The following is a 15,595-nucleotide window of genomic DNA, read 5'->3' as shown; positions in this document are numbered from 1 at the left end:
TTGATGGGGTTGTCGACCTGTGAGGAGGAAAGATCAGGCGGCAGTAAATTTGTCTTTGACACAGTTTGAGCGTCCTGATCATATAATCTGTCAAGGACTGCTCTTCATCTGTTGTTTGCAACTCTCGTAGTTCTTATCGTTCTTATGTTCCTGTTAGCCTGCAATTGTCCAATTCAAAAATGTTTTCTTTTAACTGTCTTTCTTTTGAACCTCTAAATCTCTCGTGTTGCTAACCTATCTACACCAGAATAAAAAAAATTACCACAGTATAACACCAAATGTATTCGAAAATTCATTGTCATAAAGTGTTGTATTATTACTATCTTCCACTATCTGTCCTACTCACTCCCTCCTTTTGAGGCTTGGCAACGCCCATGCCTCAGACCTTGACAAACTTTTTGGGAGAATGCGTTCTTTACTACATACGATTCCATCATCATTTAATTTGACTTTCTGTCCAAAACGCTTCTCAATTTCCCAGTTCACACATCTTCTACATGTGTTACTGGTTCTCCAGTTTTTTTTTTTCTGTAGTTAATTATCAATCCAAAAGCTACGTGTTTCTTTCTAACATTCAACCTGCTCAAAATCACTCTTTCATCAAAGTCGCTCTACTAATTTTCCATAGTAGTCGCCAACAACTTCAACCATTCAACCTGTAATTTCTTTTCATTCAGGCTATCATTCATCAATGTTCATTTGCATCTCACACACAGTCTCCAAAAAGGAGTCTTTCTATCACATTGGTCCCAATTCATCCAAGCTCACCACACAACATTCATATATCATTTTCAACTCAGGTTTCCTGGTAGAACAATCCACCAATTCAAAAAAAACTTAACTAAAACAAATAATTGGCAAATTAATCTGAATTTTTTCTTTGTTTTTAAATTTGAAGAACTCAATCTCTCAGATTTAGCTTGCATTTAGAATTTTGTATAATCTTATAACACAACCAATCAATTATTCCTATTAAATGTAGCATTGCAAAATCTTAAATTCACAATTTAGCTTCTTCCAATTCCTGAAAGCATGTTCTGTCATTTTTTTTTTCTTCGAATTTCTCATGTGGGCTCGACACTTAACATGCACTAGTGTGGATTAGTTTCTGCTTGCAAACAGATTTCTCTCTTTTTCCTCTCATTTTTATCTTTCAAAATCATTTCTGTTCTGCGGTGCAAATTGGATAGACCACAGTCTAGCAATTTTTTTTATACTAAAACTTTAGCCAATGTTCATCATTTTAACATATACGCACACACATGCACAGCTCTCGCACGCAAAAGGTAGTTCCCAGCACCAATGATTCGTCACAGGCTTGTCACGCCCGTGCCACTTCGCTCAGCCACACCCCTTTCGTTACCGTAATGTCTGTCACCTGCTTCCTCTTGTTACCCTGTGTATTTAAGCCCTGCCCGTGTGTTTCTCCCTGTCGGTGTCTACTGTTGTGTCCATTCCTGTTCGTGCCCAGTGTTCCTGTTCGTGTCATCTGGTTTTCCCTCGGTCTGTCTGAAGGCTCACGGTCAGAATTTTAATCTTGTCCAAGGGGACTTCATGCCGGTCAGTCTGTCTGTTTTGCTGGCCGTGAGTCTTCCTCCCGTCTGTGTCGTTCGTTCCCCACCTGCCTCCCTTCCAACTCCTTTTCCCTGCAATAAATCCTGGTTCAAGCTGCATTTGGTCGCCCTGGCTCAACTCATTCCTGACAGAAGACACCGACCATCACAGCGACCAGCGCTTGGACCAACCCTTTGCCGGCTCCCGCAACTGTTGCATGGTCGCCAAGGAGATGAGTTCAAGCGACGCAAGATGCACGGTTGCCCCCCCCCCCCCCAAACAGATCCGACGGCGCGGATGTTGCGGCCGCCACTTGTTCCGGCGGCGCGGATCCAGCGGCTGTCACCGTCGGCCTTCAACGGTGCATGACGCACGGCCGCCCCCCGACCCAGTCCCGACGGCGCGGATGCTGCGGCCGCCACCAGTTCCGGCGGCGCAGATCCAGCGGCCGTCACCCAGTCGGCTTCAACGGCGCATGACACGCGGCCGCCCCCCGATCCAGTCCCGACGGCGCGGATGCTGCGGCCGCCACCAGTTCCGGCGGCGTGGATCCAGCGGCCGTCACCCAGTCGGCCTTCGGCGGTGTGTGACGTGCGGCCACCTCCCCATTTCCTCCCGGCCCATGTTGGACAGTCTTGGATTTTTTTTTCTTTTTTGGGACGTCGGGAGCCGTCCCTTGTGGGAGGGGTACTGTCACGCCCGTGCCACTTCGCTCAGCCACACCCCTTTCGTTACCGTAATGTCTGTCACCTGCTTCCTCTTGTTACCCTGTGTATTTAAGCCCTGCCCGTGTGTTTCTCCCTGTCGGTGTCTACTGTTGTGTCCATTCCTGTTCGTGCCCAGTGTTCCTGTTCGTGTCATCTGGTTTTCCCTCGGTCTGTCTGAAGGCTCACGGTCAGAATTGTAATCTTGTCCAAGGGGACTTCATGCCGGTCAGTCTGTCTGTTTTGCTGGCCGTGAGTCTTCCTCCCGTCTGTGTCGTTCGTTCCCCACCTGCCTCCCTTCCAACTCCTTTTCCCTGCAATAAATCCTGGTTCAAGCTGCATTTGGTCGCCCTGGCTCAACTCATTCCTGACAAGGCTGGCCATTTCCTGTGGTCGATCATGAGCTGGTCCCTCCCATGCACACGAGGACAGCACATTCTAATTTTATTTATTTATTTTCTAGAAGCAAGTTGCATTTCTTTACCACTTGAACTCTCAACTTCCTTTCTACTCCATACTTTTTCTTCCACTTCGGCATATATTGCATACAATTAAGAAATCTACTCGCCATGTACTTCTCATCTCCGTCAAGAGGTAAAGATTTACCGTTTTTATTTCCCATCTTAATTCTAGTAGTTTTAGGTTTTACAATTTCTTTTTCTCAAAAATATTATTATTATTATTATTATTATTATTACTTATTTATTTCTTTGAGGATCCTCAATGCAGGTTTAAATTGACCTTTCAACAAATTACTAGCCTGTTTTATTGCCATGGATCAACGCTAGAACTGCTTCTTAGTCAATTTATCCTACCAGTCACACACTCAATCACACAAACTCCAGCGCTTTTTTAGGTCTATCCAGGGATGGGTGTAAAACCCTCCCAAACAGCTTTGGAAAAACGGACAAAAGAAAAAATCTACGCCCTTCTTCAATTAAGAAAAAGAAGCTCTGTTTTTCTTAGCCCGTTTCTTCCACTGGGACTTGAACCCAAGCTGTTCTTTGGCTTGGAAAAACATACAAAGAAAAATCTACGCCCTTCTTTGATTAACAAAAAAGAAGCTCCGTGTTTCTTAGCACGTTCCTTCCACTGGGACTTTAACCCAAGCCAGATCCCTCAGCTCGGAAAAACAGACCAAGAAGAGTCTACACACTTCTTCGATGAACGAAAAAGAAGCTCTGCCTTTCTTAGCCTGTTTCTTCCACTGGGACTTGAACCCAAGCTGGTTCCCGTGCACCTCTACGTGTTAGGCGTTTAACAACACAACACAACTTTAGGCCTTTAACTTACTTGTCCCCTGGTTCGTTGTACTGCCGGGTCCCGTCAATCCACCTCTGTCAGACGAAGGCAGACCTAAGATGCTGGCCCAGCGAAGAATTTCCTTCCCAGGTCTTTCTTTACCAGGTCCGGCTAATGGACGCTGGCCCGTCGACGGTGTACAGCGCGTCGTCCTCCGATGATGGGTATGAGGGTCCCGGGTTTCGGCACCAAAATGTTAGAGATTTGCTCACTCCAACTTATTTTGCAAGAACCACACGGGAGACAAGGCAAGTTCTTTTAGACACCTGCAGGTGGAGAGATCACTCGCTACAGGAATGAAATCTAAAAGTCTCCTCCCTGCAAGGGCATATTTATTAGGAAGAACAGAGTGGGGGTGAGAGTGGACAGGTTTGGTGAACCCCCGGCCTCTGATAAGATCAGAGCAGGGGGTGTTTTACACTGTTGTGGGAAACAGAACAACTTTGATTGCTTCCCCTGCAGCTGGTCAATCAAGCAGAGGAAGCAACCACTTCATCTTACTCTGCATTGTGAGGGCAAGACAAGATTGATTTAATCATTATAGTCTACATTCCAACATAATCCTACGATAAAGATAACCTGGAAAACCCTAACAGCGGCGGTGGCACGGTGGTGCTCCGCCCGCAGGTCCTGACTTCTCTCTCTCTCCAGACAGCTGACCTGACATGACTTAGACTTAGACAAACTTTATTGTCATCTTGTCTGCACATGGTGCATACAAAACGAAATTTCGTTGCATACGTCTTACAACAAAGTAGTGATATTGCAGTTGAATAGAAGTAACATATCCTATGAAAATATATTGTCAAACGCACCTCTTTCAATAAGATGCCCCCGGCTTCCCGGTAACGGGTTTGTCTTAGCCGGGTTCGGAGATTCGTCCGTAATCTAACCACCCGAGTTAAATTAACTCCACCGGAATCAATCTAATTTCTGTACGACGCCAATCCCTCTCAAGTCACCCGAAGCTCGAGCCGAGTAACTCAATTCGAGGCAAGACTTCGAAGTGACCGCATCGTATTGATGGCTCCCCGCTAATGTTTGAAGTTCTTATTATGTTACGGATATTTTTAGATGTCTTTGTTAAGACCTCAGGGATTTGTTTGTATAGCGCACCCAAGCACTAGTTTTGCCGAAGTAAATGTTGATATGGGTCCGTTCCACTTGGTCGCTCATGCAGCGAGCCGACCAACTTGTTTATTCGAAAGAGAATCGAATTAATAAAAGTGTGACAATAATAGCATTTAAGAAGAAAATTAATGCACTTTATATTATTAATTCTAACTTCTTATATGTAAATCTAGCACTTAACTGTCGGAGTGCTTCACCCCACTTGATTGCTTTAAAAAGAGTAACAACTTTCTTAAAACGAATAAAAATGTCTTACTCTATTTAGATTTGCCCAGTAATTAAGTTGGAAGGCAAGTCTATTTTTCGATCGTGTCCTGTTTAACTTTTGACGCGGCCCGACAAATTTAGGAACTGGGCCGCGCCCGACCGACAATCGAAATACTTTTATCCTTCACCAATTCTAATAATCTATTTTAACTATTGTCGTTATTTTATTTAGAGGAAGTAAATTTTCAAACGAATTCACTTTTAACGAAATTCACTCTTCCCTTAAATATCTACGAAAGTTATTTAATTCTCTAACATGTTCGGAGTTACGTTTTACGCGGCCCGTCAAAAGGGGGAACGGGCCTGCGCCCTTCAAATAATTAAATTACTTTCAACAGAGGCGCAAAGGCGCTGACAAAACGGGAGCTTTGAGCTGCTGAAAACGGCAAAACAAGTCTAAAGCGTGTTCAAACGCGTGCGCACAATGCTCCTGCTTGAAAGGTCGGAATTTAAGGGGCCAATTTTTTGGATGGCGGCCGCCGGCCAAGCTTTGGACGGAAAAGGTTTCCTGGCGACAGCGAGCGAGCGCGGCGCAGCCGTACGTGCACCGAGTCGCCTGCCTGAAGACCTTGGACAAATCGTCGATGATGTGCCGCTGCTCCACAACTTGAAGGAACTCCATTTCACCGTCCTGCTGGCCGCAACCGCGGTCCAGGTCATTGAGCGAACTAGGCCTTCTCTGTGGAACACAAATGCAGTGGACTCTGTTGGCACGCCGCCGTTGTTCACGTCGACTTACCAAGCTTGCCATCTCCTCGTTCTCCTGGGTGACAAAGCGCACTTTGTTTTCAAGGCGACACAGCACCAGCGAGAGTTCTTCATTCTTCCTGCTCAGGCGTTTGTTTTTGCACAGGAGTGGCAGAAACTGGCTTTCTGTTTCTCTCAGTCGCTTTAGCTGCAAGCATGAAGTGCAGGATGTGAAAGACGCACAACACGCGGGCCAGAACGTATCCATTCCTTTTGCATCGGTTTGAACGGAATCGTGGCATTGGCTCCCAATAAAAGACATCTACCAGGCAACCGACTCGCCGCGCCGCTCAACTAATAAGCAAGCGCAATGGGTGCCTCGCTGGATGGCGCGCATCAAACGTAGCGCAAACCTTCAAGCGTGCCGTCAATAAATTACCAGTTCATCGCGCTCTTCAGAAAGCAGGGCGTTTCGATCCTCCAGTTTCCTGATGACTGCGCTGAGCTCAGCGATTTTCAGATGAAACCGTCGCGTGTCCCGATCCTCCTGAGACTGAAAACGCCCCGCAACACACACACACAACCACTCGTTCAAAGTTCAAAACTGTTTTTGTGCTACCTTCCCCCAGCAACGAACTAAGTCATGCGTACTGCAAGTGTGTGATGAGGTGGCTTACGCTATGAAGAGGATTGCTAGTAGCGGCGTTGACCCCACTTCCAGGGTAGTTTAGGCCCGCCCTTTGGGAATCCCTCAGGGCAGCGATCTGCTGCTCGGCAGCCTGAGTCTGCAGCTGAAGGCGGTGGACGTGGCCGGCCCCAGGGCTTTATCCAAAACACTAACCGCTCTGTCTTTCAGCTTGATCTCATCCATCTGGATGTACAAACGGGGAGCGTTCAGGCAGGCGGGCAAACTCATTTGCCAGAATTGTGACAAAAACAAAGAGAGCAACCGGCCAATTTTTTTCTTGAATCGACTAGAACACCTTTGCTGTGACAAAAGCGAAGCGAGCAACCGGACATTTTCTTCTTGTGAAATAGAATAGAATGCCTTAGGTGTCATTGCACTGCAGGTATACGACGAAATTGGGAACATAGCCACGCACCGCGCATCTGATCAGTCCTACCAGTCAGCGGATCTCCCTCTCGCAGTCTCTCATGGTTCGGCTCAGCTCCTCCCGATGCTGGTGATGAGCCGATCGGAGCTCGTCCGCTCGGGACTGCCAGGCCTGCTGGGCCGCTGCCAGGGTTTCTTCCGCGCTCCCGGTGGAGGCGACACCGCTCGGTCTCCCAACACCGCCGCGTCTCCTCCACCTCCGCCAGCAAAGCGCCCCCGCTCCTCACCTGAGCAGACATTGCGCCACACCGGGCCGTTGAGACCGCAACGGAGCGCCGCTTACTTGGGACAAGCTACACAATACGGTAACGGCCGCATCGGAGCCCGACGTGGCGTGCGGATAGTCAGACACGGATTGAGCGGATCACCTTGTCCATGGAGTCGTCCCTCAGGCTGAGGACCAAGGCATTCAGTCGCTGGATCTCTCCATCTTTGATTTTGATCACTCTCATCAGCTCCATTTCATACTGCCGCAGTAATGTCTCCCTGGTAACGGCTAACTCTTTCTGCTTCTCCTCATGGAGTTTGCTTTTGAGTTCCGTCATAGCGGCGGTGGCACGGTGGTGCTCCGCCCGCAGGTCCTGACTTCTCTCTCTCTCCAGACAGCTGACCTGACATGACTTAGACTTAGACAAACTTTATTGTCATCTTAATTATTGTACTAAGTTCATTTTGTTTTTCCTTATTTAATCACACTCTGATGAAGGCGGAAGAAACCGCCGAAACATGTCAGGTGAATAACCTAAAACCATTTGTTTGATATAAAAGAAACCTGTGAAAAGTGATTATTGTCATCTTGTCTGCACACGGTGCATACAAAACGAAATTTCGTTGCATACGTCTTACAACAAAGTAGTGATATTGCAGTTGAATAGAAGTAACATATCCTATGAAAATATATTGTCAAACGCATCTCTTTCAATAAGGTGCCCCCGGCTTCCCGGTAACGGGTTTGTCTTAGCCGGGTTCGGAGATTCGTCGGTAATCTAACCACCAGAGTTAAATTAACTCCACCGGAATCAATCTAATTTCTGTACGACGCCAATCCCTCTCAAGTCACCCGAAGCTCGAGCCGAGTAACTCAATTCGAGGCAAGACTTCGAAGTGACCGCATCGTATTGATGGCTCCCCGCTAATGTTTGAAGTTCTTATGATGTTACGGATATTTTTAGATGTCTTTGTTAAGGCCTCAGGGATTCGTTTTTATAGCGCACCCAAGCACTAGTTTTGCCGAAGTAAATGTTGATATGGATCCGTTCCACTTGGTCGCTCATGCAGCGAGCCGACCAACTTGTTTATTCAAAAGAGAATCGAATTAATAAAAGTGTGACAATAATAGCATTTAAGAAGAAAATTAATGCACTTTATATTATTAATTCTAACTTCTTATATGTAAATCTAGCACTTAACTGTCGGAGTGCTTCACCCCACTTGATTGCTTTAAAAAGAGTAACAACTTTCTTAAAACGAATAAAAATGTCTTACTCTATTTAGATTTGCCCAGTAATTAAGTTGGAAGGCAAGTCTATTTTTCGATCGTGTCCTGTTTAACTTTTGACGCGGCCCGACAAATTTAGGAACTGGGCCGCGCCCGACCGACAATCGAAATACTTTTATCCTTCACCAATTCGAATAATCTATTTTAACCATCGTCGTTATTTTATTTAGAGGAAGTAAATTTTCAAACGAATTCACTTTTAACGAAATTCACTCTTCCCTTAAATATCTACGAAAGTTATTTAATTCTCTAACATGTTCGGAGTTACGTTTTACGCGGCCCGTCAAAAGGGGGAACGGGCCTGCGCCCTTCAAATAATTAAATTACTTTCAGTTCTACACCAAACTAATAATCCAATTTAAACACTTCCGTTAATTTATTCAGACGAAGCAAACTTTCAAACGAATTGAAATTCACTCATGTCTCAAATAACTACGAAAGTTATTCAATTCTCTACAATTGTCTGATGTTACTTTTATTTATTACGGTCCTATGTTATACCATAATAACTGTTAGAGATTTGCTCACTCCAACTTATTTTGCAAGAACCAAACAGGAGACAGGCAAGTTCTTTTAGACACCTGCAGGTGGAGAGTCCATTCGTCGCTGTCTGAACAGCGATGATCGAATGAAGTCTAAAAGTCTCCTCCCTGCAAGGGCATATTTATTAGGAGGAACAGAGTGGGGGTGGGAGTGGACAGGTTTGGTGAACCCCCGGCCTCTGATAAGATCAGAGCAGGGGGTGTTTTACACTGTTGTGGGAAACAGAACAACTTTGATTGCTTCCCCTGCAGCTGGTCAATCAAGCAGAGGAAGCAACCACTTCATCTTACTCTGCATTGTGAGGGCAAGACGTGATTGATTTAATCATTGCATTGTGAGGGCAAGACAAGATTGATTTAATCATTACAGTCTACATTCCAACATAATCCTACGATAAAGATAACCTGGAAAACCCTAACAGCGTGCTTCACCCCACTTGATTGCTTTAAAAAGAATAACAACTTTCTTAAAACGAATAAAAATGTCTTACTCTATTTAGATTTGCCCAGTAATTAATTTGGAAGGCAAGTCTATTTTTCGATCGTGTCCTGTTTAAATTTTGACGCGGCCCGACAAAATTAAGAACTGGGCCGCGCCCGACAGACAATCGAAATACTTTTATCCTTCACCAACTCAAATGATCTATTTTAACCATCGTCGTTATTTTATTTAGAGGAAGTAAATTTTCAAACGAATTCACTTTTGACGAAATTCACTCTTCCCTTAAATATCTACGAAAGTTATTTAATTCTCTAACATGTTCGGAGTTACTTTTTACGCGGCCCGTCAAAAGGGGAAACGGGCCTGCGCCCTTCAAATAATTAAATTACTTTCAGTTCTACACCAAACCGATAATCCGATTCAAACACTTCCGTTAATTTATTCAGACGAAGCAAACTTTCAAACGGATTGAAATTCACTCGTGTCTCAAATAACTACGAAAGTTATTCAATTCTCTAAAATTGTCTGATGTTACTTTTATTTATTACGGTCCTATGTTATACCATAATAACCCCCCGCACATTAATCAAATTGTCAAATCAACCCCGAACCATCGATTGTACATTCAGTACAAATCAGCGCACAACAAAGTAGATGAATATACACAACACATTTATTGAAGAAACATGAAATAGAATTACAAATCTTAATCACTCCAGAAACCGAACAATTTCACCCACTGATACCCGTGTTAATAAAATCATTCAATCCCAGAACAATTCGATTGCAAAACACAGTTCATGAAAGAGGGAATCAATTTTTAGCCAAGCAAAGAAATCAAGAAGTAAAAATCACATTTGTGCTTCTCCAAACAATTTATGTCACGCCACTATTCTCATAGTGACGGGTCCCTTGATCGAATTGACTAACAATATTGCTTTAAGCTGTTACAGAATACATTTTTAGCCAAGCAAAGAAATCAAAAAGTAAAAATCACATTTGTGCGTCCATGCGTGACTCACAATCCGACACCGTGTTCCTGTTTTATTTCTATTTTAACTTGCTTAGCTTATTTTGGCCCCTTTTTTGGTCTCATGTTTTGGTCTGGCGCCATCTTTTGGACAAATTTGGAATTTCAGCTCTGCCAATTTATTCCTGTGAACAATCCATATTTTACCATTTGCACCATCTCTTCCCCCCATGTTACATGACAGTAGAAATGGGTCACTATCAAAGCAGAGTAGCAGATCTGGAGTCAGCGCTGAAGCAACAAGGACAGGTAAGCTTATCAATGAGCACACCTTTTTCTCAGACAAAATAGCTACATTCTTCAGTCACTCATTCGTCTGGCATTACTGGACCAACCCCCCCCCCCCCCCCCTGAACGTGGCTGGGAAAATGTGGAGAAAAGCAAATGTCATTTTCCAGTCAACCAAAGAATTTGTGGATGAAAATGACACAACATTCCAAAGCTGTCCACGCGTTTGTCTCTTCTAGAATGTCAAGTGGGTGGAGGAGAAGCAGCTGCTGCGTCAGAGCAATCAGCAGTTGGCCGAAAAGGTGACGGAAAGAAAGGCGCTGGGCGGAGTCGCTTGGCGTCACACCCGTCCGGAAGCCCCGCAGATGAGGTCTGACTGTCTTTTCAGGTCAGGCGGATGGAGGCGGAAGAAGCGCGTCTGAAAGAGCACATCCAGGATATCCGAGACCAAAACGAACTGCTTGAGTTCCGCATCCTGGAGCTGGAGGTGGGAAGACTCGCACAAGCGTGTTGAGGCCAGAGATGTGACGGACGGACGGACGGACGGACGGATGCATGCCTCTGCCTTTCAGGAGAGGGAGTGGCGCTCCCCCGTCTTGAAGTTTCTGCAAGTCCGTTTCCCAGACGGCCTCAGCCCTTTGCAGATCTACTGCGAGGCCGACGGCGTGAGCGTACGTAAGGCGTCCCTCGCAACCCTAACCTTAACCTGAGGTCCCAGAACACCTTACATTGCTCCTTGCGCCTTTCCCCAGGACATCGTCATCAGTGATCTGATGAAGAAGCTGGACATCCTGGGCGATAACGCCGTAAGTGTATGTCGAACTCCTTATGTTCGCACTCCACGAGACTCGGCGGCTCAAATGTGACTTTTGGAAGGCTTTGCGCTGAAAGAACCTTGTTGACGCTGTGCCTTTGGGCTCTTGCAGAATCTCACCAACGAGGAGCAGGTGGTCGTGATCCACGCCAGGACCCTTCCCACCCTAGCCGAGAAGGTAACGCGCACGTCCACGCACGCTCTCGCATTCTGCTTATGTGACAGCAGCCTTTCCTCAGTGGTTAGAATACATCAAAGTGACCAAGTCAGCACTTCAACAGAAGATGTTGGACATTGAAAGTGAGAAGGTAGACAGACACGCGACATCAGCCAAGGGGAACTCGGGGCAATGTGCCCCAACAATTCTGACCTTGAGCTGTGCTAGGATATGTTCTGCAACCAGAAGGGCTACCTGGATGAAGAGTTGGACTTCAGGAAGCGTTCCATGGACCAGGCTCATAAGGTAAGCCGCCCTCAAATCTCCCGCCGGACTACTGATGGACGAGGATTGCGGCCCAGAGGATCATGGAGCTGGAGGCCATGTTGTACGAGGCGCTACCGCAGCGGGACTGCCCCGCCACGGACGGCGAAAAAGCCAGCCACGCTGGCGTGAATGACGTGCTGACGGCGGATCAGAGACAAGAGCTTAGGAGCGCCGTGGACCAATGGAAGCGAGCCCTGATGTGGGAGTTGAGGGAGCGCGACGCTTGCATCCTCCAAGAGAGAATGGATCTGCTGCACAGCGCGCAACAGGTAAGGGCCCAAAGCCAGCCCGGCACTTACTTGCACGCTTACTGGCTTTTGAAGGCTACTTTCCATTTGTCCGTCCTAGAGGAACAAAGAGCTGAAAGAATTCATCGAAGCTCAGAAGAGACAAATCAAACAATTGGAGGAGAAGTTTCTGTTTCTCTTTCTAGTCTTCTCCTTGGCCTTCATTCTGTGGCCCTAACACCAGCTGGTGAGTGAGCTCCAGCGGCACCGCACTCGACACCTCCGATACACTGCCAGCCGGTCTCAGACGTTGGCAGACGCTCCGATGCCGACGTATACCCCCCGCCACGGTGACAGAGGCACCGCGTCACACCGGCGCTCATCCAATCAGAAGGCAGGAAAGGCAAATTCACATGCAGGGCACTCTTGAACCAGAAGAGAGCGCCACAAAAAACGGTTGTTGCCCCAAACGCGCACTAAAAAGGGTCAGAATAACAAGAGTCCCACCGGCCAGCCGGGGCCACCCGTCCATCCATTTCTTCAGGGGGGGAAAAAATTGGAGTACATTTTGCATTTAGCTCTGCTTTTCTGCTTCTGTCTTCAAGTGTGTGGCATCCTGCGACCAAAGATTCAGCCACAACGACCTCAACGTCCCACCACCATTCCTACCAGAGCAGGTGACGTGATGCTTTGGACATCCTTCCGTCTCAGATGCCCAAAAGTACTCTTTGCCACATCTGCGGCAATACGGTGTCTTTTCAAAGGTGCAAATAAATCCAGCGTGGGCGGAACACGCACGTCTTCGGTTTTTCCCGCTTTGTTTGTGTGACAGCTGTTGTGAAAATTTTACACAAATAAAGTTGTATAGTACAGGTTTGGCCAAGCCGCAACTCCCGAACCGCATGCGGCTCTTTTATGTTCATATCAACATTTGTGTGTGTGTGTGTAGGTGTGTGTGTGTGTGTGGGGGGGGGTTGTGCGTGTTGGCTTCACTTGAGTTCAATTTAGTATTTTCGTCAAAAGCGCATGTGGTGAAATTCCACAAAGTAGGATGGGCAAACACATTCCAGTAAACTATTAGTGTCAATTGGGCTCTCGAAATGGCAGGGAAAAAATGCACAGCAAAACGAAAATATGTAGATGAACACAGGACGTTTTTATCAGAGTGGGAAAGTTTCTATTTTTTGTTGAACGTGATGGCAAACCATTCTGCCTGATACGTCAGACCTCAGCGCATTTCAAAGATTCAAATCTTCAGCGCCATGCACTTCAGCTCACTCCATGCTAACATTGATCAGGCGTCGAACCCGCAACATCATGCTTAAGAGGTGGACATGCTAACCAGTGCGCCATTATGTCAACGCATAACAACTGTAAGAACTTCCGCCGGAATTCAAATCCGCGGGGAGAGTTAACTTGTTTAAAAGGGAGTGGGCAGAAGAATTATTTAATTTATTTAAATCTATTTGGAGTGTGCGCCATTATGTCAATGCATAACAACTGTAAGTCTACTAAACAAAACAGCGGTTGCTATATGACGTCTGCCACGTCGTGGTCACGTGACGCGGACGTGACGTCGACGCCTACTTTACATCCCACCGATCACAGGACCCCTCGGCTGCATAACCGCGCCCCCTTCCCAACCAATCGGATTTGCTATACGCGAAAACGACGCCAATGGGCGGGCTCTTCCGCCAGAATTTAAATCCGTGGGCGTGGCTCGCAACAGGAAGTAGGAAAATGGCGATGTTGACAAAGACACAGCGGATGGTAACATACGACTAACGAGAGAAATATTTTTATTTTCTGCTTGCAACTGGACCGTCCAGAGCGTACACGGTAAGTACAACTCATCGTTTTTAAAAATAAGTACTTTTGTTGCCCTGAAAAGCGAGTGAGTGTGGCGTTTGGGGGGAACGTCGAATTTCGACGATTCTTTCTGGTCAACGGTTGTAAATGATTGCGTTGATTAAAAAAGAAAACTTGATGTAACTCTACTTTTAACTGCCGTTTCAGATAAGCGGGTATTACGTCGCAGTCATGTGCCGCGGATATGACGTAATTGGCTGAACTTCCACCAAAATTCAAATCTGTTGGCGCGATGGCCGTGAGCCACTGAGCAACGACGAATATCAACAGAAATATCTTTACTTTCTGCTTGCAACTGGACCGTCTACAGCGTACACGGTAAGTAACACTCATTGTGTTTAAAGAGATTTACGTTTGTAATAGCAACGTGTAGCTGAGGCGCTAGCAGAAGTGTAGCCGCGTTGCGTTGTACGTGTGAATATTGGTCCAGGCGAAATGTTAATGTTTAATTTCATTCCTTTAGGTTCCACGGTGTTTGTTGGCTGCAAGTTTTCCACTGCAAGAAGAGGCTCGTATCATTGACCAGGAGCGAGCTACAACGGTGAGTAGCCATAACATTTATGTTAAACACTTCCTATTTCATGTCTAACAGTACTTGATTTAACAAATAACCATAAATAAATACAGTGTGGGCACTGAAGTTAACATATGTGATTATACTGCCTAATCTGTCACCGAGTATAATGTTGCAAAGTAATATAAGATCCAAAGTTGTAATTCAGAATAGTTTTCAAAAGAAGGCCATTAGAATTATATACAAGTCTGATTACCCTGAACATAACAACAAGCTATTAATTAAATCACAAATTCTTCAATTCAAAGATTTGGTAGATTATCAGAATAATAATGTCTAACAGTAATTGATTTAACACATCACGATAAGTAGATTGAGTGTGGGCACTCTCAAGTTAACATATGTGATTATACTGCCTAATCTGTTACAGAGTATGTTGTTGCCAAGTAATGTAGAATAGATCCAAAGTAGTAATCCAGAATAGTTTTGAAAAGGCCATTAGAATAATAAACAAATCTGATTACCTTGAACATAATAGTTAAGTGTTGAATATGTCCTATGAAGTCAAAATTTGGCACCATCATGTGGTGAAATTTGGAATTGCATCACATCCAATTTTGCCTGGGAACAAACAGATTAAATAAATCTTAGACTTAAATAAGCCACTCCTTCTCAAACAAGTAAACTCTGCCCATTTTGCGCAGTAGATGTTCTGTTAATATCTAGTATTTATACAAAGTCATAATTTAAATTGCTTTTAACCTTCATTCATCGCTTCAACCAACATTACTCGCTCTTATTACCAACTTGTATCGATTTAACTGAGCGTTTAATACTTCCTATCAGGTCTCAAGTCAAGATTTGGCAAAATACAATTTCAGCAAATCCAATTTTGCCAGGCAACAAAAAGAGATTAAATAAACTAAATAAGTCTTCTTCCCATTAAATAAATCAGAAAAGTCTGTCTTGCAACCAGTCCTCTTCAAACAAGTAAAGTCTGCCCGTTTTGTGCCGTAGATTTTGTGTCTATGCCTAGTATTTATACAAAATCATAATTTAAACGACTTCATTCCTTCATTCACTTTGGAAATTTGGAATTGCAGCAAATCGAATTTTGCCAGGGAACAAAAATAGATCAATTAAACTAAATAAGTCTTCTTCCCATTAAATAAATTAAAAAAGTCTGTC

General features: G+C 45.2%; 1 protein-coding gene across 2 annotated transcripts; it reads left to right on the top strand.

The window, feature by feature from the left end:
* The first annotated feature begins 11,566 nt into the window (after window positions 1-11,566).
* Window positions 11,567-12,662, top strand: LOC137839939 (janus kinase and microtubule-interacting protein 3-like). Of its 2 annotated transcripts, XM_068649755.1 has the most exons (4): window positions 11,567-11,776; window positions 11,833-12,066; window positions 12,146-12,271; window positions 12,630-12,662. In XM_068649755.1, exons 1-3 carry the CDS (start codon window positions 11,702-11,704, stop codon window positions 12,260-12,262), a joined length of 426 nt encoding a protein of 141 aa, XP_068505856.1. In that variant the 5' UTR covers window positions 11,567-11,701; the 3' UTR covers window positions 12,263-12,271; window positions 12,630-12,662. The 2 variants fall into 2 exon arrangements, with proteins under 2 accessions (XP_068505856.1, XP_068505855.1); XM_068649754.1 differs by lacking the exon at window positions 12,630-12,662 and having other exon boundaries at window positions 12,146-12,508.
* Window positions 12,663-15,595: the final 2,933 nt, after the last annotated feature.

The sequence above is a fragment of the Syngnathus scovelli genome, unplaced genomic scaffold (genome assembly GCF_024217435.2).
Source record: "Syngnathus scovelli strain Florida unplaced genomic scaffold, RoL_Ssco_1.2 HiC_scaffold_27, whole genome shotgun sequence".
Lineage (NCBI taxonomy): Eukaryota > Metazoa > Chordata > Actinopteri > Syngnathiformes > Syngnathidae > Syngnathus > Syngnathus scovelli.
Note: the sequence above shows the minus strand (reverse complement) of the source record. Positions and strands in the feature narration are given on the sequence as shown.

What these genes read in the sequence shown, in the direction of transcription:
- LOC137839939 (XM_068649755.1), top strand. Translation starts at nt 11,702, where the DNA reads ATGTTCTGCAACCAGAAGGGCTACCTGGATGAAGAGTTGGACTTCAGG. An exon ending in CCATGGACCAGGCTCATAAG is followed by an intron (nt 11,777 to 11,832) that starts GTAAGCCGCCCT and finishes ATTGCGGCCCAG; the next exon opens with AGGATCATGGAGCTGGAGGC. An exon ending in TGCTGCACAGCGCGCAACAG is followed by an intron (nt 12,067 to 12,145) that starts GTAAGGGCCCAA and finishes TGTCCGTCCTAG; the next exon opens with AGGAACAAAGAGCTGAAAGA.